General features: G+C 41.4%; 1 protein-coding gene across 4 annotated transcripts in view; it reads left to right on the top strand.

Moving 5' to 3' along the window:
• Window positions 1-14446: 14446 nt before the first annotated feature.
• Window positions 14447-25265, top strand: part of CASK (calcium/calmodulin dependent serine protein kinase) — a 214316-nt gene continuing 203497 nt past the window's right edge. For 2 of the 4 annotated variants that reach the window (XM_082779340.1, XM_082779339.1), the window contains exon 1: window positions 14447-15033. In XM_082779340.1, coding sequence (XP_082635466.1) covers window positions 14975-15033 — 59 coding nt within the window. In that variant the 5' untranslated portion in view covers window positions 14447-14974. The remainder of the gene's footprint in view (window positions 15034-25265) is intronic. The other 2 variants (XM_082779342.1, XM_082779341.1) reach the window with 1 other exon arrangement.

Raw genomic sequence — 25265 nt, 5'->3', positions numbered from 1 at the left:
CAACAATTATTTTTTCACAGATTCCTAAAAAGAAAATTTTCAGAATTTAAATATTTTTAAGTTAATTTCTGTGGAAAATCCTACAGTTTCTTCAAATGGAAAAAAAAAAAAAAAAAGTGTTTGTTTCTACCATAGTATGGTCACTTAGGTGTCTTGTACCTATTCGTAATTGTTTAATCCAATTTACACAGCAGTGAAGCAAAGCTCACAAGGGCTGTAATCACAAGATTGTCCACAGCACTTACAATCTGTTCAGCTGTCTAATACCTTTGCAGTGTCTCATTTAACATTTGCACTGTACTTCCCTTGAATAAAAGACAGCCTAGTGATGCAGGCAGAAGACTTGGAGTCACCATCGGATTCTTGCTCCAGCTTTACCCATTACTGGCAGTGTAACCTTAAGTAAGTTTTCCAGCCTTTCTGAATTTCCCTCCTTCCTGAAATGCCGATGGCAATTTACATCGCAGGGATAGAATTGAGAGTTCTCTTTGTCTTAGTGCAGATTTTTTGGGGGGGTTGTTAGGTGTCTCAATCAGAGTATTAGAAGCCTGTGTACACAGGCACAGAGCAGGCAGGATGACATGCTCCTCTTTGTGTCTCTGAATACTCTGCCAGCTTTCCAAGGTTTTCCATCCTGGACTGGACAGAGCACGCTTCATGTGAACTGAGCAGAGGCTGGTTCCACAGGGGCAGAAGCAGGGCTTCAAACTGTCTGCTTTATGGGAGAAGACACATCTGGAAAAGCTACACATGAATTTTTATGAAGCTTGATTATTAACGTTTTGTAAAATGCTTTGAGATCTTTGGAAGGAAAATTTTACCACCTGCTAAGTATTAGCCTTCTATAAATATTTCCAAGCAGGGCACAGTTGCCAAATGTTTTGGTTCAAGTTTAACCATTCTAGTGCTGGGCCAGCAGGAATTTTCATGAAAATTCAAATCTTCTTGCTGAAAAAGTGTATTGCCCATTTTTCTGGTTTCTGTCTCAATAGTCTCCACTTTTTGTCCTAAACTGTCCTTTAAATGGTCCATGTAAACATAAATATAAACTTTTTTTTTTTTTTTTTTTTTTTGGCAAATGTGTACCTTCTTTCTCAAAGACAGAACTATACAGTCTTAATTTTAACACACTGGAATACTGCAGCTATTAGTTTCAATGCCTTAACGTACATAATGTAATTAGAGAATCTGAATTTGTTCCTGTATTGTCATTTTAACACTGTATTGATTTTCAGCTTCATAAAACATCACAGAGGACCCTAACTACAGAAAATCCTAGATAAATTACATCTTTTGATTTTTGAAATTGTTTACTCAGTCAGCAGCTTGTAGAAAAGCTCAGAACAATAATTCTATTGGGTAACTTATGGTTATAACTTTTTGGCAGCTTCATTTAAAATATTAGTAGCTGACATGAAAATTAGTGAGGCAATTTAGTCCCGCTCAAATTGATGCAAGACCAATATGCAAATGGCAGTGAAAGAGAGAGCTTTAGAGATGTAGAACAATTACTGTTTGAATACATATGTATTTAAATTCATATTTAAGTAAATATATTGCAAAGGTACTAGCCAATACCAGCTGGTCCTCCTAAAGTGTAGTATGACTTTGATCTCCATGTTTCACATATTTATTTCCTTATTTCTGTAGGACTTTTGACTTTCTCTCTGCCAAAATACTGTCTAAATGGCTGACTTGAGAGCAAAGTTCTAATTTTCTTTTCCACATGCTGACTCTTGAATCAGAAAATATTATTTTGATCTTGTGCTATATTTGTGTAGGACACAATTTTTCCTTATCACAATATGTTGTGTTAAAGACTGCATTTGTTTGAAAGACTGAAAATTGTTTGATCGCTCACGCTGAATTCCTGGCAACAATCTGTCATACTGTAAAGAAGATCTTGTTTGGGTCACTTTTCACTTAGCATGTCTTCCATAAGTGTACTAAGAAGGGGGTAAAAATAGACAGAGTTGGGGTAGGAAGTATTGCGTTCTTCATTTCGTATGTCCAGTCTACCAGTCTACCTTACCTGTAGATCTATTCTAAATGCTTGGCTTTCTGCAGCAAGAAGCAGCAGTAGAGAAGTAAATATCCAGAGGAGGCTATGAGCTGAGTTTGACAGGGGATTCCTTGATTAGTGCCTCTCCTGTGTTATCTCCCCCTACAAGGGAGGACTTTCAGATGCTTAAACATGTCCTTTTCTTACCTATGAGATATACCAACTTCAGGAAACAGATTACAGCTGTGATTTTTCAGTGTGTTGCAGGATTGAAGCTCAGGTGTTTAACATTTTGTGGGAACAAAGCTTTTTCTATGCTATTTCTAGCTCTCAAAATGTTCTCCAAAACATTTTGTCTACCAATCAGTAGAAGAATGACAAAGGTGCTTAAAATTGACCTTCAATCTAACAAAGAGAAAAAGAGAAGATTTAATTTTTAGTCAAGAATTAAGTTTAATCAATTCTTTTCATAAGATTAATTTAAGAGAGAGCCTCATGAGCAATCTTCTGCTATATTTAGGGCTACTGTGTCATTTATGTGACATGAAAAATTAAAGCACAAAGAGTAAAAGGTGAAATAAAAAAATGAGAAAAATGCATAACATAATATCTAAGAAATGGAACAAATGATGTTACCAACCTCCTCTTATTTGAAGTGAGAGGCAAGACCCGAAAGAAAACCAAAACCAGAAGTTCTCTTGAAAATCATAATTTATGATGTCAAATGTAATTCTAGTAAAATAAGGGTATGCTGAGTAACAGCATACATGTCTGCTGAGGGCAACAGGTTTGCTGAGACCTGTTACGTACTCACATTTAAGATGGAATCCCCTTAGTGCTGAAACAACTTTTATTGCAATTAAATTGCCAGTATTTTTTGCCTGTCCACAGTAAGTTGTTTGTTTTTTTGTAAACACTTTCAGGTGGGTGATTGCTAGGAGTATAATCCATAGACTTCAAAGTACAAGATCTGAGAACACTTTCTGCACCCCAGCTGATCTTAGTTGACAGTATCAGCTGTCAGGTTGTTCATTGGGGGGAACTACTACTTTCAGGAGCTCTGGAAAAAAAAAAAAAAAAAAAAAAAAAAAAACACAATAGCTGGTGCAGAGAGCCAGGTTAAGCCATGGTGGTCAGTGAGAAATCAAGCAGGGAATGAATCAGACTCACTCAAAGTTCTTAGCTCTGTATGTTTATGGAACAAAGCCCAGGACCAAAATAAAACGAACTAAGGGTATAACTTCACAGAAGACTGCATTGGATAGTACAAATATCTGAGCCAAAGTTAAATTGATGATCTTTAAGCACCACCAATTAAACTATGCAAAGCTTCATGCTGTCATTTACAACTAGCTTAGCGCGTGAGCATACTCCTTGAAATTTAGTCATAGCTGCTTTAGTTTATGCGGTTCAAACTAAGGCACACTATCTTGCCACTGGGACGTGCTGGATGCTTAGGGACCACCAGACATCCATTCTGGTTCTAGCAATCCTGGTTACGAGCTCACGTGTTCAGTTGAAATGACCTGGGTAGTTTCAGCAATTTAAATAATAGGTCTTCATTAATCCAGCTCATTTTCTAGAATGGTTTAGGAAATGATCACATGAGGGAGGTAGATGTTATCATTAGTACACCTAGCCTGACAGACAAGAAAAGGTATAAAGATTCCTTGGAGAGATGAATGGTGTAGGCAAATTTGTGCCTGATCCAGCTGCCAGAACCAGATTTCTAAGACTGACACTCTACGAAGGAAAGGACATGATAAAGTGTTTGAGAAACTGATGACAACGCTACTGACAAAGCTTTTGAGATACTGAAGGAGTCAAAGATGCCTGTGGAAGTAATCACAAAACTACGTCGCCTGTCACTGACATGAGAAGGGCAGTGGCAGGAGTCAGTCGTCTCTGAATAGGCTTGCACAACTGCACAGCAGCAGCAACGAAAAGCCAGTGTGCTCAAAAAGAGAGGGATCCTAGCAGTGGTCAATAACCCAGCAGTTAGGCAGGCTGATGTCTCATTTTTGAGAGTTCAGGTTTAGTTAAAACTGACTTGTCAGCCACAGGGGTCTGAGAAATAGTACTTCAGAGTAAAGGGGGACAGTCGGCTACTGATTTACAAGCTAAATGTAAACCTAGAACAGTTTTGGTGATTGCACGCACATTCTCCAGAGGATTTAACAATAGGGCAATGGTTCAAAGTCCAGATTTACGTTTCACATGAATTAGGCAGATAAAAAGCAACAGTAAAAACAGAATATGGACTTCGACTGTTAAAACTGTTCTAACAAATGAGATGTTTAAAAAAAAAATGTAATGAAAATTATTTACATACTGTGCCCGGCACATTACATTGCCTTTACTGATTATCACTCTAGAGCTGGGTGAAGCTCTTCGTACCAGATGGATGCATAAAGACATTACAGCAGTCATAGTTAAGACGTTATTGAAAAATGATAAAATGGACAGAGTAAACTCATTTAGGGGTTGAAATTCTAGGAGGAGGACTAGAGATTTGTCCTGATCCTAAATTACAGTGACATTAAGGAAGTGGTAAGACTTGTCACGTGGCACTGCAAACATTTGTTCCCAATGCAAAGAAGAAACTAACTTGCATGTCCTGGCTGAAAAAGGAAAATAAATAATCAGCAGTACCTTACTCATAGATGTGTATTCATATTTTCATTTTTCTTAGATAGAGTTGTTAGAAAACGTAACAGCTTAGAAAGATGTCACCCAAACATGATTTGATATGCTAGGCCTGGTATACCTGATATAGGAATAGCTGGCTTGTATCTGGTTTGTGTTTAACTGTTTTGCTCTGAAGTAGTGAGTTTAGTCATATAACTATTACCTCCATTACCTCCAGCCTCTGCAGGCTAGTGGAAAATGTTAAAGAATATACAGCAATGGATGGTAATTCTGATGCATAGTTAGCACTGTTAAATAACCGAGTGACACCAACATAACACGACTTGTCAGCTGCTGGCATTTTTTTCAACAGCAAACAGGAAACAAGAGTGCCTGCTCTATTAGAAACTCATGTCAAAGTCATGACAACTAGCAGATACATGGGAAAATAGATGAGGGAAGGGAAGGTAAAAGGAAAACTTATTCTGGGGTGCTAGGATCTGTCACCATTTTGTAAAAAACAACAGTGAGAATAACTCAATTGAAAAGAAGTAACTGCAAACAGCAATGTCACAAGAAATATCTTGTGGTCAGATGAAGTTGACATACCAGGTGGACGCACGCAGAGGACTAAGTGACACTTTCTCCAGAGGAGGAATACCAACATTACCACCGTATGTGAGAAATTCTGACAGCCCACAGCTGCAGTAGATTGAGATGAGTTAGTTTCAGAACACAGCACAACTGGATCTAGCAGCCTTGCTGCTATCTGACAGCGAGAGTATTGATACTCTGAGAGAGATTTCCAATTCCATGAATCAATGCAGAGTACCTCAGAGACTAATTGAACACATGTTTGTTCATTAAGTTAGATTAAGTTAGTATCTGAAGTTTGTTATTATGTTAATGTTTAATTTCAGGATGCAGAGGAAAGTTGCTGAGAACCGTGTGTTTAAAAGGGTCTGGCTGGAACCAGCTGTTAAATGCAAGCCTGCAAAGTGCAATGCTCTTGCTAAGAGCTCACACTCTGAGCAGGGCAGATCCCTGTCAAACTCGTTGGTGCCCACTGGTCACAGGACAACCCACACATATGGAAGAGAGATCTGTTTTACTTCTGTGGAAGGTAGAAGCCAGACCACAAAAAAAAATAAAATAAAAAAAAAAATAAAAAAAAAAATTACTTTCCTAAACTACTGATTTTCTTCTTCTCTGTTAGGTTACACATTACTATATTCATGGAAAATTTTAAAGTATCCTCTCTGAAATATCAAAGGTAAAATAGCCCTATTTTTGAGAAAGAAAGCCTAAGCAAATAGCTCCTGGAGCTATTTGCTGCCTCCCCAGCATAACCAGAGAGCATGTAAAACCTCCTGTCCCAGGCTCAGCTGACCATTCAGCCTTGGCATCAGAGGTGCCAAACATCCATAGCCAACAGAGGTATCTTGATTTGACTGGCTGAGCACTGGCTGTAGCTATAGCTGAGGCAATGGTACTTTTCCTGTATATATACCGTAGCTGGTGTACATACCCCTCATATTCTTCAGCTGATACTCTTCTGTCTGGATACAAGTACTCTGTGCACAGCACATCTGCTCTAGGATTATCTTCATACCTTCATCCAAAGACACAAGAAGAAGGACAATACAACCACCATTAGGCATAGGATTATGATCCAGAGCATTTCCTCTCATGGTATTTACCCATTGTTCTGCCAATTACTGTAAATAAATATTTAGCTGTTAATTATTAGAAGTTTTTTAGATAGCATCTCTTTTTTTTTCTCTCTCTCTTTTTTTTTTTTTCCAAAACAAGAGAACACACTTGATCCTTTTTGTTCTTATTTGAGAGAATCAGCTATTATGACTGAACTCAAGGCTCCTGTCTAAGAACTGCCCTTTACCCAAGGCCAGAATGCCTTAGCATGGGCACACCCAGGGCCTGTGGGTCTGGAGCATGTAGTCAACAACTTTGTATTTGTAAATCCTCTTCAAAGAGAACCCAAACAGCAAGGGAGTCTGAGCAATCTGACTGGCAAATGGTGGCAGCGTGGCAAGGACACCAGTTTGCTTTCCTGCTCTGCAGCAGCCTTGGAGATGCTTTTCTTTTATGACTCCCTGCCTGTTCCAGCACAGAGGTGGACCATCAGCAACACTGATGGCCTTCATTAGCCTAAAAACAACTCACTGTAAGTGGGTAGTTCAGAATCTGAGCGACAGGTAATACAACTACCCATTCCCTAAGCTGGGGAAGACAAGAGATGTTAAAGTATATACGCCTTCATCCCTCTTCAGAGTTCCAATTTTTGTTAAGTCCCATTTGAAGAGGCCAATACATCCATCCAGAGCTCAGCTCTACAGTGACTGGTACAGAAATTATATAAATTCATCAAAAAAGTGTTGCTTTTGGCTCTTCTCTTCGCAAAACACATAATGACTCCTAAATCTTTGTACTCCTTAATTTAGAGTAAAAATACAACCTTCAGAATTTAATTCTCCCAGATGCTGTTGTGTTACGTGTGCTAAAGACATCACCAGCCTCAGACAGAACTTCTGATTAGGAGTCACCATATGTAAAATGCATACTAAGGAGGAATAGGTATTCATTGTGACTGCAGTTCTTTTGGAAGCGTTTATATGTTTCTATTATCCTTGTTTTTCCCCTGCTCCTATGGCAACATATACTGGTGAAGAAACAGAGATGTGTTTGATGTTGCTGTATGCTTGGAGCTCTGCGAAAATTCAGGGTGAAGTCCTGTCTCCAGATAAGCATTGGTGGCCAAAAATACTTGAAACTGTGCACATTGGGCTCATGTGTAAACAGTGAGAAAAACATCACCAGGGACAACACTTTACAATAAAGTAAATAACGATTTGTTCATCTGTATATGAATCTCCTAATACCAGGATTATCCTTCCGCTTCTTCCCACCTTCTGCTACATTCTCTATTGCCATTCCAATAGTTAGAGCAAATAGGAGAGCAGTCCTGATAATCATTTCACACATAGCACACAAATATTTTTTGAAACAGAAAAACAATATTTTACCTTTTGAAAAGTACTTTCTCCTCCTAAATGAAAAGGCTCCAACCTACTCACAATAACCTGTGATGAGATTCAAACCACATGTAGCAGATCATCATGGGAGTATGGCTCAAATTTCTCTAAAATACAGGGGCTCTTGAGCCTATAAAAGAAGAGGTTAAGGAGATGACATTGCTGGGTTTAGAGAGAGGTATCACCAAGTGTGGTTTGTTTTTCTCTCTGCATCTGCTGAGCTTCACTTTCGCTTCAGCCTTTTAGCTATAGCCCAGCTGTGCTGGGTTTTACCAGCACAAAGCTGGCTGCACTAGGTGCTGCCCTAGGTAAGAATGCTAGTGTTGGGTTTGTAGGCTGCCAGAACTGTGCTGACAATGAAAGTCACATGAATATATATATATATACCACTTTCTCCATCTGTCAAACCTGGACAGAATTTTATGGGACACAGAAAACACACATCTTTGCCCTACAGGACTTTTTCTCTGCTAAATTTTTAAGACCTGCTAAAAATAAAATAAATCTGTGAATTGGGTTTCTACAGACAAAGAAGTACAAGAGGCTTTCTGAATTGTAACTTTGCCAGTCCAAATCAGGAAGTCAACACTAACTCCTTCACTCCTTCCATTACAGGTGGTTTTGTTCTTGAAGGATAAAAGAGTCTCTAAGCTTGTGTGGGAATAATTACACAATGTTGGCATAATGCTTCAGCAAGGGAAAGCAAGAAAGAGAAGCAGGTGATAAGCAGCCAAGTGACCAGGGAGAGCAGTGTTTGCTCCCTTCAGTGAATCTGTACCCTATGTAAAAAAGGATGTAGGCTGAGAAGACTAGGAGGGAAAAAAAAAAAAAAAAAAAAAAAAAAGCTGGAACATGATGAAGAAAGAACACGTGGCAAATAACTATTTACAGAATTAGTGTTCTCTTATAGTTCTAAAATGCGGTAAGCTTGGCTTACCCTGAGGCTAGAGGATAAGTGGTAAAGCCAAAAAGGTGTCTTAGAAGAACTGCAAGGCTTGTCAGCTACTGGATTGTATTACTGCATTAATAGAAATAGTGAGTTGGAGAATGCAGTAAGAAAAAAAAAAAAATAGGCGTCTCAAACCTAATAAATAGGGTTTGGAAAATAAAGTGGTGGCAGAATGAGGACAAAATAAACAACAAAGTTGTGAATGAAAAATGAAACACAGGGTGAAACTGAAAGGCTGAGAATATAAGAAATCTCCTAATGGGTTCACCTAGCTCTATTTACCTGACAGTAGACAGAGATCAATAACATGGTCTTCCTGGTGTAAGGTGTATTCTTTGCATTCCCAGCATGCTGACTTGTGATTTCCCTGAATGTGGAGAAGTTGACTGCATAATTTGTAGTGAAAGACTGTATTTACACCTTGAAAAATGAGAACAGAGCAGTGGCAGAAGGAGATAGAGTTCAGAAAGTACATGAAAGCCTAGCCCCTGTCTGCAGTCAGTTCCCTTTCTACATCACCAGCAACATTTTGTGTTCCTCTGGAGACGGGGAGGCCTGAGCTGTCCCAGCCCTCCAGCTGTGGGTGCACTGGAGTTTTCTACAGAGAGAAAATGACACATTCTGCCTTGTTTTCATGCCTATCCTGATGATGCCCAGTACTTTATTCACTTTTTGTTTGATTGTTTGATTGTTTTGTGTGTTTTTGTTTTTTTTTTTTTGGCTGCTGCTACACCCTGCAGCAATGGTTTCTGAGAACTGTGAGGATGACTCTTTCTGCAGCTGTAACTGCCAGTTCCAAATTCAGCACTGTGCAGGGATGCTGTAGATTAGGATTTCCTCTAGATGCAGTATTCCTTTGCACTTAACTGCACCAAGGATTGTCTGGGCATTGGTTCTGCTTTGTGAGGCCCTTCTGGAGTTCCTATTAGGGTGGCATCTGTCTACACAAAAGAGCTTGATACATTTTACAAAGTATAGTAAGAAGGTGAGAAATGAAAGAAAGAAGAAAAATGGCAGGAAAATATACGTGTGGGTTTTTTTTTTCCTTCTTCTTCTTCTTCTTCTTTATTTTAGTGCTAGCATGTGGCATTCTGAGATTGTTCTTATAATGTGATTTTAAATTATTTATCTATGTACGGGTAGATATAGTCACAAGTTTCTGTTTAGGATAATGATGTAAAGATAGCCAGTATCTTGACGTGTTTTTATTACCTGCTTTTATCCCCTGTATATCTTGTAAGACCTTTTTAATTTAAAAAAGTTGCTGTAAAAGGATCATGGGGAGATTTCCTTCACAATATATATTACTTAATCCATACCTGTCAATGAGAAAAAGCTACAACTGTGGAGAAAAAAATGTGTGTGTGTCCTTAAGCTCTCCAGTAATCCAATCAAGTTTTTTTGCAGGTACACAGTATACAACAAGAGGAAAAATGAAATGGCAAGGAGTGGCTGAAAACAAAACCCTCTTAAGCAGTGGTTTATGTCATTTTTGAGTTCTCCCCTCTCTTTTGAAAACTGCTCCTACAAGGGACTGTTTCACTGCTGGAAACTGACTTTGAATGGTGACCATGAGTGTCTTTGGTAGTATTAGACACACTCAGCTTTGGTTTAGTGTATTATCTTCAGTAGTGTTACTGTCATTTATATTTAATTGTGACTACGATCTAATTACAGATAAGGAACGTGACTTTCTCTTACCGTTCCTTGACCAAGACCTGCCTGATTACTTGACTTGGCATTCTCTCCCAGCTGGCTCAGTATGAGCTGAGTATCTTCTAAAGGTGATGTGGTCATCAGGTTTGAAAGTCAGTGAAAAAGAGTTCCTCATCCAAAACAAAACAAAACAAAGCAAAGCAAAACAAAAGACAGTCCTTAGCTGGTTGCCTGAGAAAATGTTTATGCTTTGCCATGTTCACATACATGTACACACATCTGTGTCTCTCCCAAGAACTTTTGAACCTGGGGGTCAATTTCAACAGAATTAGATGGGGGCAAGGTACAGAGATAAGCTCTGACGGCCTTTTGAAGATAGGGGGCTGCAGAAAGGAGACCTGATAGCGTATCCAGTGCAGAGCGGTGGCAGTGAAAGTCCACTTCTCATTGAACAGCGGAGACTTCACACTGTGGAGGAACTTTAAAAAAAAAAATGCAGTTGGAGATTTATCTTCCTAGATAAACATCATTCACTTGCTTTCATGTGAAACCCAGCCTCCTTAATTGGGTGTGGAACTACTTGTTCTGTGTGCTGCACCTGAGTTTTGCAACTGCAAGCTGCTCTGCCACATAGTAAATTTCAAAGCTGATTTAATTACATACTTTTGTAAGAAGTTATCCGGGCTTCTTCAGGGTTGGCTGATGACTTCGTACAGTATTCTTGGAAAATGTTTTTACACAGATTAAAACTGTGTAAGTCTGGTGTGATCCAAACATTGCCTCTTTTGATTGCAACCAAAATACATTTCTATTGCCCAAAATATGAACTATTTCCAGGTCACAGAACTTGCATGCCTTAACTACACAGCACTGTTTATCAGAAATCTGGTAGATCTCTAACATTCTCTTTTCTGAACTGCTAACAGAACTCATCTTCAGTGCCAGTGTCATCCTCAGACTTTGTATCAAGGAGTGAATTAATACCTGGATTACAGGTCAAAGTACCTGGAGTAGTTATACTGAAGCACACAAGTTGGTGCTTCCTACATCTTTTCACTTACAGAACATTGTCAAACCCTTAAAATTTCTTGTTCATCACCACATACCTTTTACATCACACTCTTAAATGAAATCATTATAAAGGCTCATATAATGCAACTGGTAACTGTGGTTCTGTAAACAGTCTTTGAACAACTTACCATTGCCTGTGGCTCATCCACAGTGTGTTGGTCATATATGCAAACCCTGCAAAGGCCACAGACAAACAAAACTTGAAGGCACCACATGATTTTAAGAAATAGGCTTTCTAGTGCCCAAGCCCACACTTAACTACTTCATAGGAGTTTAAAATAAACTTTTGAATTAAACAGTAGTGGTTTGCCCAAGAATACAACACTGCAACCTGGCAGTTCAGAATCTGACTGAAAGGCCACTCAAACATGCAGTGGATGGGGAGGGTTACCAGAGACTATAAAGCATTTCTTTCCCTTCAGCAGGGCCCCCCTCGCCTTTTTTCTCCTTTTTTTTTTCCTCTCCTTTTTTCTCCTTTTTTTTTCTCCTTTTTTTTTTTTTTTTTTTTTTTTTTTTCCTGTGAAGTCTTTCTCCCAGCCCTGCAACAGTTGATGCCCTGAACTGTTTCCAGACCAACCATTATCCTTACAAAGAAATCATTCTAGGTCTCAAGCATAAAGATTTTTCCGCTTGTATTTCAAACATTATTTTGTTAGTTACTTTTCTGTGAGATGTTAGATATGCCAATTTCAGAATTCAACCTGTAACTTTTAAATTAAACTCAGAGTCTATCAAGGAGATGTATTGAGTATGTGGGTGAAAATGAATAATGCCTAACTGTGAAAGGGGAAGACTACATCCAAACTTGTGGATGAAATTTGTGCTCACAAACATATCTGCATATATATTGCTTGGATGGTCGTGCTGTTGGGTATTGGCTGTTGACAAACTTGGCAAACTAATGCTTGTATTTTCTCGAGCCCATTCAATCTGAACGCGAGATTAGTCACAGCATAAGTTCTAGTAATTTCTGATTTAGTGGAATACTTGCTGTTTCTGCTGGTTCTGTGTACAACTTTGGATAAAACAGATCTGCATACAGATCCTAGTTCAGACAGATTCTCCTCATGCAGCATAAAGGGTAGCATCTCTTTTTACCCTTCCCTGCACTGAACGTGGAGAACTCCAACATTTGCAGGCTTTGAGAACTCCAACATTTGCAGGCTTTGTTGCCAACCTAGGCATTGAATGGTAGATTTGCTCCAACAAAGGTCTTAAGTTCATTCCAGAACAGAGAAAAAAAAAAAAAAAATAGGAAGCTTAGCCCATCAGATAAAAAATAAAAAAATAAAGCTACTACCCTCCTTCATGGAAGGTAGTAGGACACTTTAAGTAACCTATATCCTAGGGAATGAAGCGCCTCTATTAAGGAAAGTTCATTTGTATTCTTGTCTTCCAAGAAACTACCTTCTCATTACAACAGCTTTAAGTCTCTCTTTTCCCTGTGCTCTGACCATTAATAGAAAATTATGTTTATGTCCTGTGTCTCCCCCAAATGTAGCCAACTACCCTCCAAAGTTCTCAGAGGGCTTGTTCTATTACAATATTTTGGCCCGAAGCTCCCCATGTATTACTATGCTCAGTGTTCCTTGGTTTGGGTTTCATCTGTCGCACCCAGGTACAATGCTCAGCACTTGGCCTTCAGAGGAAGGTGAGACATCCATTGCTAGAGTCGTAAACGCATTTGCCTCAGTTATGGGATGGATCTGTTATGAACAGTTTTCTTCCTTGTGTGTCTTTGTACCAGTTTTTCTTGTTAGCTCCCAATGATGACTCTGCATATAATCAGATGGCAAATTCTTTTCAAAACGTAAGTGAATGTTCACCCATATGCTGAAAATTACTGCTGTGCGGCCTAAGTGGCACTTGGTCTGCTCATTTCACAAAAGGAAAAAAAGATTGCTCACATTAACCTGTGTGAAATTTGGGAAAGCAAAAATCTAACTGTACTGCCCACTTATTCGCATTAGCAATAGTGGATGCTGTTTTAATATTTTAAAGGTCTGAATGGCATAGACCATAGCCTCATGGGAGTGTCTCTCACCTTATATGCTACCACTGTGCAGCAGACAGGTGTAATTATTTTTTGCTGATTTTCTTATTTTTTTGTTTTGAATTTGTATGGAGACAGGAACGAGACGTTCTTGACAAAGCGTTCTCGGCTCTGCATTTTAAAGCTAACCTTTAAACTATTTCATCAGATAATCTTGCTCTGACAGGCTTTTTCTTTTTTTTTTTTCCTGTGTGTGAGGAACAACTGTATAACTTACTTTTGCATTAATGAGCTATAAGTACTTGCGCGGGTGCCAAAGCACTTCAGCAAAATAAATACTTGGGAAACCGAAAGAGCGATGACTGCTTCCTTCAGCAGCGCCTTGCTTTCTCCTACAAGCCAAGGCTCGGGAAAGCACACCTGGGCAACTCGGCATCTTTTGTAAGGCGCTTTTTGTGAAAATGTTAAACATTGCAGGATGGGATCCAGCAGGGTGAGGACTGGGTGCTTTGACATTCACTGGAGCTCTTGGACATGGAAAGATGGCTGAGTAGCTGTCGAGAGGGCACAACCAGGCACCCGCCCGGCTGGATGTGTAACTAATAAGCTGGATGCGTTATTAGTTAATAAGAGGTGGTTTTAATTCACTCTGAGGGACAGCGAGGAGCGCTGCCTGACAGAAAACTCCAAACTACGAGGCTGGCGGGACAAAACCACTCCCGCCGCGCCCGGCCAGCACGCGGGGCACCAACTCTTGTCACGGGGGGGGCTCTGTCACGATAAGCAGCGTCGCGATAAACACGCGTACAGAGACCGGACCGTTGGTCCCTGAGGGCGGGCGGGCGGGCGGCTGAGGCGAGGGCAACGTCTGCCGGCCGGCACCTGCGCCCCCCTTCCCCTCCCCATGACGTCATCCGCGCCTGCGCACCCCTGGCGGCGGGCGGGGCGGGGCGAGAGGGAAGGGAGAGGAAGCGAGCGCGCCCCCCCCCACACACACACACCACCACCCACTTGCGTGCGCGCGCGCGCACGAGCGCTTGCGTGACGGCGCTCGGGAGCGCGCCCGCACCTCCCTCCCCTCCCTCCCCTCCCTCCCTCCCTCCCTCCCTGGCGGGGCGAGCGCCCTATTGCTGCTGCTGCTGCTGGCGATCGGGAGCGCGCCCAACGGCCGCGCACAGCCCCTCCCCCGCCCGCTATTATCCTCCCGGTGCACGCTCCCGCTCCCTCCTCTCCTCCTCCTGCTGCTGCTGCTGCCGCCGCTCCCTGCCCCTCCATGACGGACCTCGCGCCGCCCCGCTAGCCGGAGCCGCCGGCTGACGGACGGAGGGAGGGGAGGGAGGGGAGGAAGGGGGAGGAAGGTGGGGTCGTGCGGGGCCCGGAGGAGGAGGAGGAGGAGCGGGGAGGAGGAGGAGGAGGAGCGGGGAGTCCCGGCGCGGCCGCGGGAGCCCCCGGGCGGCGGCGGCGGCGCCTCCTCACGCCGCCTGACGCCGGGGGGGGAGCCGTTGGCGCGGCCGTTGGCGCGGCGGGGGGGGGGGGTGAGCGCCTCCCCTCCCCTCCCCTCTCCTCCCCTCCCCCGCCCCTTGTGTGAGCCCCCGCCCCTGCGAGCCCCCCGCCGGCGGACCATGGCCGACGACGACGTGCTGTTCGAGGACGTGTACGAGCTGTGCGAGGTGATCGGCAAGTGAGTCCCCGCCGGCAGGGACTACTCGGGGAGGGGGGGGGAGAGACGACGGGGATGGACGGGGAGAGGGAGAGGGATGCTGCTGGGCAGCCGGCCCCGCGCTGCTGGTGGGGTTTGTGGTGGAAGGGAGGGAGGGGTGGTGGGGCGGGGGAGAAGAGAAGCGCCCCGGTGGCTGCTCAGCCACCATGATAACCGCCCAGCCCGCCTGCCTGCATGCAGCAAGCGGCAGCCGCTGCCCACCCCCTTTTTCTTCTCCTCCGCCTTTCCAACCAACCCCCCCCCCCCCCCCCCCACTTTCCCGGATCCCATCCTCGGCACACCCATCAGCGAAGGAAAAGAGGAGCTCTCCCCCCCCCACCCCACCCCCTTTCCCCCATAGATCCACCTATTCCTTGGGTGTCGTCCCCCCCCCCCCCTCCATAAATCCATCTATTCCTCGGGTGTCCTCACACGCCAGGTGTCGGGTGGTATTCCTTTATTTATATATTTATTTATTCATTCTCCCTTTTCCTTTCTCTCCGCACAATGACCAGCTTGTTAGCGGCAGGACCGGTGGCGCGCACGGGCTTGCGTGCAGACCTTGCCTTGCCCCCCTCTCGGCTCAGAGAGATGGGGCTGTGCGCGAGGCAAGGGGGAGAACTTGGCCTTCCCAAGTCCCATTATGCAACTGTTGGTGTTAAAAGCGGTGCTGGAGGCTCGTCTCAAAGCCGGGAGTTGAGCTAGTCGCTGGCGTGTCCCTCCTTGGGGTCGCCGCTTCTTTGGGGCTGGGTGGAGGTGACAGCTCAAGTCGCAGCCTGTGTGCAACCGCCCCAAGGAAACGCAGACATCCCCCCCCCCCCTCCCCCAAATCAGACTGTGATAAAGAATAGAAGCTGAGCTCGGTTTCCCCCCTCCAGATTTTCGTGACTGCCTGTTTCGAAATCCTTTTTATCCGTCATCTTTCGCATATCTTCTGTAGTTGTGCTTGTGTTGCAAAACGGACGTGGAAGACATAGCAGTGTTGTGACTTCCCAGTTTTCTGTGTGTTTCTCCTTCGGGAGCTGAGATTGCTGGGGAGCCCCGGTAGTGACACTGTGCTGGGTGCCTGCAGTTTTTTCTTCCTGGCAGTGGGTTTGATAAGAAGAACGTTCCCTGTGTTCTGATTGTAAACAAAGAGGTTTTGCTGCATGTATTCTCTTGCCCACTCCCCACCAGTATGCTTTTCATCTACTGCTGTCTGCTTCCAAGGCTAGGTCTAAAAATATTCCAGAATTAATCTTTCCTCGGGATTATACTAAAATGCAGGTCTTGGACTTAGCAGGTTACTTTGTTGCCAGCGGAAGTTTCAGCAGTCTGTTCTGTCATTTCCCAGGGTATTACTACCTTTCTCTCAATACAAACAACTCTTAGAAACATGAAGCTCAAAGGGCCTTGTTTGAAGTCATAAGCTGTATGTGGTCACTTTAGTTTAATGCTGGTTATTGGTGGGGAGCTTCCGTAGCCGAGGAGCAAAACTCTGTTATTAGGCGCGTTTTGAAGATGATTTTTGGCAAGCTCCTTTCACAAGTGGTTTTATGCTAACCACTGCAGTTCACACGCAGTTTGTTGCATACCTGATTACCGTTAGAAAGAAGGTGAAGTGATTATGCTTGACGTGACTGCACGTTCTTTCAGGGAATGGATAATTCACAGCAGTCCAGATGTTTACACATCTCAGATGACTTTCTGTTTTGTGATCAGAGAATTTTGAAGGGATTCAAGGTTCAAAAACTGTGAAAGAGGTATTGGCCAAGGAAGTTCCATGTGAGACTTAAGTATTGTAGGTGTGTTGCGATGTAACTAGACCTAACAGATAAATATTGAATCATAGTAGCACAACAATGCCAAGAGCACTGTGGCAAAACTAGGATGGATCACTGAAAATAGCAGCGGTGATGGTGTGAAGGGTTTTCTGCACAGATGTCACGTCAGTCCTCTTAAAAAATAAATAAAAAATAAAAAACACACATTTTCGTGTGTGGTTGTACAAGTAGTTTTCCTGTTTCTTTGAAGTACTATGCAGCTGACTTCCGGGGAACCAGGGATGTGGTAGCGTTATTCAGCATTCTGATTTTTTGGTAGCACCCAGCTCATCTTTAAGCAACTTGAGGAAAACCTTTGTTAATCTGCTTTGCATTGCTACATATGCGTCTTGCTAAATATCTTTCAGTGAAACATAACTAAATGTCTGCGTATTCCTGTGAGCTATTATTGATTGATACAGTAATCTGGTTCTTGCAAATAGCACATCTGCCCCCAATTTGCGTGTTAGACACAAGAAATGTTAAAACATGTATAGTTTATCGTTCCTAAAGAGGTAGTTACCACTGTCATTTCAAGTAGTAAAAGGTATTTCCAGAAAGGGCATGGGAAAGAGATCCTTGATTGTGAATTGATGGAATATTTCATCTAACTCTGTAAAAGAAATCCCAAAGTTCCCATACAACTGACTTGAGAAATGAGCCCTTTATGGGAGTTCAGTAGCTGACACTGTGTTCCGATTTGTTGAAGCCTATTCTGAACTTGAGTAAACTTTAAACGATTTTAAATAAAATAAACTGATGAGATTTGTTTTGTATAAATGTAGGGATAACAGCTTTTTGCTGGAGTGTGCAACAGTAACAGTGTATTACACAGTATGTGAGAGAGTAGATGGGAATGACAGAGTGATAAACTGTTTATTATGTGGCATTTAATGTGTTTAAGTTCTGTAAGCATGCATTTTTCATTTTGAATAGATAGAGGGCAGGAGAAAAGCCAGGAGGGATAGAGAGAAATCTTAATCCATGTTTCCTTTAGGAAAAAAAATGAAGGGCAGTCTTCATTTGCATGCATTTCCAATATACCATTTCCATTGCTGAAAGCTATGCAGGGATAAAAATTGGAATAATAAATCCAATTTCTTGTTAAACTTTGTAAAGTGGTGTTTATGATGCTAGCATTAGTCACGTAGTTTTACTTCACCAGCCCTGTTGTGTTCTAGGCTACTGTCCTGTCTTCAGACTTGGCTGACGCAAGCACGCTTCATGCAAGAAGTTACTGGGGATTTCTAGCTTGGCCTTCAGAAACATGTTGCTGTATCCGGGGATGGTAACATTTGCATTCAGAATGCATTGAGTAGTTCATAAAACAGTGGGTGTAGGGCTACAACATCTTGGGTATTCATCTGAGTAAGAACTATTCTGAGTTTGTCGTAGGAACTCCATATAAATATAAGAGGAGCTTTCTTTGTGCCAAAGAGAACGCCTGTCTTTAAGTTAGAACAGGCAAAGCTGATATCGAATCGAAAGTCCAAATATGGCTTTTATGGCAGCTACAGTCCTTGTTCTGAGGGGATTTTTTCAGATATTAAAAACAGATATTGACTGTCTGCACCTATTAAAGTTGACGTTGGTTTATGTTAGCATTAGAGGGGTACCATAAAGACTGTCTGATCTTTCTAACAGTAGGATTGCAGGTTGCTTTGGTATAGTTTCTTATGTTGATATACATCTCCAAATTTTAAAGTTATAAATAGAATGTGATAATAGTTCATTTGTGTTAAAGTGGGCATTGGTCACAACTGAAGTCACTGGTCTTCATATCGATGGTCACATGAACTACAGTTTTTTCTAATTGTCTTTTACTTGTGGACCATGAATACGTACAGTTACTGTGCATAGTAATAGTGTAGTTGCTGGCATTTTTAGTATCAAAAAACAATGTCATGATTGGTGCTAATGCTACTCTAGTTTTCAGGATGCTCTCTGCAATGTGTTTGGGTTCAGACCAGCTCTCTCCTGTGCTGCACACTGAGGGTTTTAGTTTTCCAGCCCTCCTCCTATGATGGGATGATTCTCTCTGCTTGGGCTCTTCCCTCTAGTAAGAAGAAGCTATGGTGTCCAGAGCCTGAAGAGTTCCTCTCTACTGCAGCCTACCAGCAGTGCTGGAACGTGGCAGATGTGAGGGAAGGGGGAAGGATGCGGGGTCTAGGAGCAGGCAGTGGGACAGAGGGCTTCTTTTTTGCACTGAAGTATGAAGGCCTCTTTTCCCATTCCAGCTGGACAAGAGGAGGGTGATTGCAGTCCCTGAGCTGTTACCTGGAGGTGAACATGCTTTGGATTTGGATCACAGTCAGCGTTACTAGGAAAGTGAGGAGGGGAGAGCTCTCAAGATAGAGTCCCAAGAAATACGTCAGTGATCTTAAGGTTGATGATAACAAAACTATCTAGAAGCATTCTGATGGTTTCAGTGATACCGTTCTTCATTACTGCCTCCGTTTTCTCTGTGTGGGAGTGAGAATACTGTTGTCTCAAATGTGTTTTTTCTCTAGTACACTGTTCAAGTTTGCATCTCCTGTAAAACCAATTGAAATAACTGCTGGGTATAATTTTGACAAGCCAAATGAAAGCATGAAAAAATTGCAGTGTGCACTCACTGTTTGGGAAGTAGGGGGAAGGAAGGGAACTTTTCAGGTATATGGAAAGCCATTTGTCTAATTTAGTGTTTTAAATTCTTACTCCTGTTTGAAATACTAGTGTGCTAATAAAGCATTGTCAGCTGACTTGTGTTCAAGTGTTTGAGATGAACAGGTTAAAAATGAATGTTTGGTTTAAGTGTGGGGTCATAATAACTTGCGTTGCTTTAGGAAACGGACATCAAATTATTTGAAGTGTACAGTTGATAGACTATCTTCTTAGCTAAGTTAGTGTGCTACAGATTGTAACTGTAATACTGACCTGGTTCTGCTTAAGAAGTTCTATCCAGCTGTAGCTGAGTGCAGGGTGGATTTAAAATATTTAGTTGCAGAGAACACCGCTTTCATTGGTACTCTCCCTTCTACTTGTTTGGCTTCTTCTTGTGTTGTTTTGATAAGCAGATGCTTTCTTTCATACATCCTTATGATGTGAGCAAGACAACTGTGATGATTGGGAGGTAGAGTCATTTTTAGGAGGGGATTTTGAAGAAACACAGTTTAGGAAAAGATAACCTGAGAAAGATTGTGCAAGGGCTTTGCAAATACTTTTTTGTGCTTAAAACACTCAAGCAGCTGTGTGCAGACTAGTCCTGAGCAATTTTAGGTTGCAAATTATGAGACTTGAGACGAGTCAGCCACTGGGATTCTGGATCAGCTGACTGAGAAGTTGTGGGACAAAAGAGCTGCCTCAATTTTGAAGATCCGCTAAGAGTTTGATCTTTTTATTAAAATAGCTCTGTTGCCTTCAAGAATGGGGTCTAAACTATAGGTGTAAGTGATCCCAGGCACTTGTTTTTGTTCAAATGCAGTACTTCATTTTAGTTGGGGAAAAAAGAGCTATTTCCTAGTGTAGCTTCAAATGAGAGAGGTCACCCTCCCTTGGTTGACACATGCCTTGCTCTTTCACATCCTTTTGCTGGAATGGGGTAAGATGGGGTAGCTGTGGAGTTACTACATACCTCCTGTCTTTTACTGTAGTCTTCAAGGTACATTGGGACAATAACTTTTTTTCCCATGCAAAAAACTTTTCGGAATTTCTATATTGTCAATACTTTGTTGTTTTATACACTGACTCAGTCTTTTAATAAACCAGTAGTTGAAGCGTGTCTTTACCATGTGAAGACAACGATATTTGATGCATAGTTCCTACACACTGACAACATTCACTGTATGCCCCTTGAATTCTAAAGGAACTGGAGTTTTCTAAATAGCGTTTGGTTAAGTAGTTTTTCATGTGGCTCTTTCAACCTGTTTGGCTCTCCAGTGGCTTGCAGGTACCATGATTTCATTTTTGACTAACGTCCTGATTTGCTTTTCTGAATAGTGTATATGTAAGTGATTGTTGCTAGGATTTCATGTTGAGTAAATTTCTAATGATACCTGAATTAAGAAAACTGTGAAGAGCTTGCCTCTGAACAGAATTTTTAGAATTTCTAGGGAACCCCTGATTCTTTGGTTAATCCAGAATTTCACTTAAACTCATTGTTACTAGGGCTTGGAAGATAGTTCACATTTGGATATTTTTGACCCAAAGAGCCATAGGGGTAATGAAAAAAGTTTTTATGTAGTGAGGCTGAGGTTTCTCAAGTACAGAGGCCTGCAAGATATTCCGAAGTGTATGTGAAGTCTACATTTACTTAGGTGCCTTCTAATGTAGGTTTGTAAAGTATCCATTTTTCTTTTCATTTGATTCATTGTGGCCTTTCCCAGCATTAGACCTGTTGTCATAATGAGAGGAGAAAAAAAAAAGACACACTCTTACAAAAGTAGTCCCCAGTTCATTGCTTTTTGCCACCCTGACACCTCTCTTCAGTTGTTTTTCATGAAATAATGTTTTCCTTTTTTTTTTTTTTTTTTGTGGGGGGGGGGGGGGAGGGGGGGGCAGGGGAGAGAGGTTTTTTTTTTTTAATATATATATATATATATATATATATATATATATAAACTCTAAATATTTCCCCTAAAAGGAAGTTTCACTTGTCCTGACAAGATCTTCGGACATATTTCCTCATCTTCTTGGTTATGTCAGTTTAATCTGGGGAGAGGGTCTATGAGTAAAACTGTTGGCAGTATTCTGGATGTGCAAGCCTGAAAGAGTGTAGGTTATCCTGTCATTTTCCTTCACCCTCCTCCAGGATAATCCTGCAGCTGCTGCTGTGAGTTGAGCTGTTAGCTGCCCACTTTTTGCAGGTTTTTTTTGCTCCAGATGTTGCCCTCTGTTCTGAACTGAGGGTACCAGTTCTGAATATCAGGGAAGCACTCATTGACGCTTGTGCTAGAAGGACCTATACACCTGTAAATGTGAAGAACAGTGAAGAAGCAAGTGAAGTAATCTTATCTCTCCCCCTGTTGATTAGGGAAAGATGATAGAGAAGGTGGGAGTAGGGTAGCTTGGGAAGATTACAAAAAAAATTAGGGCGTGATGTCTTCCAGAGATAGGATCTGTCCTGCATCAGCAGTGATCAGACTTCATAACTGTTCCCAGAACAGAGGTTTGCCGGGGTTGAACTTGAATCCAGCAGGACCAGATAGGTTGAGCTCAGGAGGGTTTGGAGCAAACATCTATCTGTCTGTGGTCAGCACCAGTGTATCTGTACAGAGTAGCAAGCCAGGGTGGGAAGTGAGGTGAAATTCTGCATCTCCACTTTCACAGGTTGCCCGAGCACTGGCTGAAGCAGCCTCCAAGTACTTCCCGATTCCTGAGAGAGAGCTGTGTCAAGTTGTAGGCAGTCTGAAGATTCAGTAAATGTGGTGGTTGTAGCTCTTCTCCTCTTCGTGCTCCTGTATGAGGCATTGTAGAAGTGTATGAGTGCAATTTTCTGATGTGAGATGAATCGTTTGCTGTTGCTGGAAGAGGAAGATCCTGTTCTTTTTTATGTGCTTCCATTCCCACTTCCATTCCTGGTGCGTTATCTACTCATCCTCTATGCTTTATAAACGTGAAGATAGTCCCCAGACTCTTAATTACTGAAACAGTCAAGGAAATAGCAAGGACAGTGGGGGAGAGGGAAGGAAAGTTTGTTTGTTTTAAAGGAAAGAAAAGTTACAAATTAAGCTGCAGTTATTAAAAGCAAAATCACACCTAGTTGTTTTTGTGTTCTTAATTTGTTTCTTTCTTCTTTCAATACATAAAAACATTCCCCATAATGAAAATCGAGCTCCAACTTTGTCAGGACCTCACCTCATTTGGGATTCAAGTTGGATACACAGTAAAGACAAATTAAAGTTAGAAAATCAGTTGTAAATCTGATACTTTTTTTTTTGAATATTTGAATTAATTCTTTAAAGCATATTAGCTTATGATATGGTTAGTTCTATAAATGCTCTTCAAGTGTGCATGTATTTTGTTCGGACCTTCAGGATTTAAGTATTAGCAGCTGGATGCACAGCTTACACTCTGAACCTCAAGCATGCTTAGTGTTTGTAATTGCTTCTAATTGTTACAGAAAACAAACTGAATTCTGTTACTTACAGCTCTGATGTGATTACATGCAAGAATTCAAGTTCAAAACTGAAATTTTCTTGAGCTATCTTTTTACATTTTTTTTTGCTATAAACCTAAAATTAAAATATAGTGTATTGATCAAAACTTGCTTTAATTACAATGTTCGCTTTTTTCAAAGAAAGATTCTGTTAGTGTATCTAGATCAAGTTTAGATTGCAAAGTACCAATTTCTGCTTACAGAAAGCATTGTTTTCCCTCGTGCTCCCCAAAACAAAGGTAATCTTTTCCTTACTACATTCCTGCAAGCATCATTCCAGAGCTCTAGTGCTATAGAGATGAAAGCAACAAAAGGGGCTTTGAAAACTGAAGGTCAGACAGAATTGTTCTGCTCAGTTACAGCTATTAGATTAAGGTGTCTTTTTTGGTTTCTTTGGTTTTTTTTTTTTTGCTTTTTCCTCTGTGGGGAAAAAAAAATGGTTACCTGTTGGCTGGATTTCTTGGCTGTTCAGCCCTTAAGGTTCAACTGTCTTTAATAGCATAAAGTAAACACGGTGCTTAAAAATGTCAGGAGCTTTTCCTCTAATCTTAGATCTCAAGTGTGTCAGGTTTTTTTATCAGCTGCAGGCACTTCTGATTGGAAAGTGTTCAATACATCATAGGTGCTACTGAGACAAGGTACTTTCTGAACTGTTGCAGTTGTATCTTCTTTCTCAGTTTCTTAATTTCCTACTTTGAAATTTGCAGAGGCTTTAATTTGCTCTGCCAGTGTCTGTTTGCTCTGCCAGTTAGGAATGTTTTCAAATAGGTTGGGTGTAGAGTTGGTTTCCCTCTTGTCTGTATGGAATACACAGTTCTCTCAGATTAGGGACTGGGAATCAGACTTTTTTTTCTCCTTAGTGAAAATAGTCATCACTGGATGCTCCTTTTCCCTTCTCGGTGATCTGGTGTTTGTTATATTACTCCATAAAAAGTCATCTGGAGATGTTGAGAATATCTTTGTTTCCCCTGTCTTGTAGCATCTTGGTTAGTAGCTAGGCAAAACATATAGGAGAACTTCTGGTTTGAGCATTCTCCTAGGCAAGCTTGGTCACGAGATACTGAGCTAGTCATTGCTATTGGGACGGTTCTTCAATACACGTGGCTCTTTGTTTTAGAATTAAATGGCAAACTTGGAAGTGTGGAGTTTGAGTTTTGGGGGCATGCAGCTTAGCAGAGATCACATCGTGAATCTTCAGCGACTCTTTCCCTGAATATTTGGTGTCTTTTCAGAATGTCTTTATTTCCTACGTTAAAGTTTTGAAAAAATATGTAAGTAAAGTGTTGCAGAAAGCTGAGACTTCGAAATTCTCTTCTTGACACTCAGCCTATTCCCCATCTTTCAGTATTTGTTGCAGTTGCAAAGCCAAGGAAAAGCATAATAATACCTTCCTGAAATGTGTCTCAGATGTTCAGATACATGGCTGGAATATTCAGAAGTCAGTGGTGCCTTCTGGGAATAGTGATACATCATAGAGTTAAACACGCGTATTTTGTTGAAAGGTGGCTCAAAATGCTCTGTGATATGTGCTAAAAATTGTTCTGTGAAGTCACTGCATTTAAAGGGAAAAAAAGAAGCCTTACTATGGCTTATAAACCTGTACTTTCTCATGGGTTTTCCAATTTTTGTCACTTTTGAAAAAGGAAAAAAAAAAAAAAAAAAGCAACCTGAAATGTTTACTGACTGAACAAGGCTGTAAGGATTATTCAGAACTTTTTCATTTACCTTTTTCCCTTCCCCTCAGTTGATAGCTTGAGACTTTGCTGCCATCTCTAGTTTCTTGAGGAAATTTATCTTGAACTGCTGTTTGGTCCTACATTTTGAATTGTACTCTTAAAAAGAGAAGCTTTGGCCAGTTTTCGTGACTGAGAGTCTTTGGAAGAGTGTGTGTTATAAAGCCTGCGTCACTGAAGAAGATGGCTGTGTATTGTGTTTATTTCCTTTAGAAAACATGAGGGAGTTTCTTTAAAGAGAAATACCGTGTACTCTTTCTTGCCTCATCTTCAGATGCAGCTGTAGTTACTAAGGAAACTTTTAGCACTTTTTTCTCTAATAATGACTGTTAAAATTCATAAATTTTACTCCTGTTCCGTGCTTTACATTTCTAATCTTAGTTTATTTTTCTGTAATTTTAAGAGGTTCTTCAGACAGTTTTTAGTTTGATTTTGGAGATGAATATACTATCCTATACCACTTTTAGGTGTATTTTTCTTTTGTAAAGCCTGGCTTTGTTCATCCTCCCGATTCCTAGTCAGAGTGCCTTCAGAGGATCTGGA

This window comes from Aythya marila (genome assembly GCF_965140915.1).
Source record: "Aythya marila genome assembly, chromosome: 1".
In the NCBI taxonomy this organism is placed as follows: domain Eukaryota; kingdom Metazoa; phylum Chordata; class Aves; order Anseriformes; family Anatidae; genus Aythya; species Aythya marila.
The sequence above is the reverse complement of the archived record's forward strand: the minus strand, read 5'-3'. Positions and strand labels throughout refer to the sequence as shown.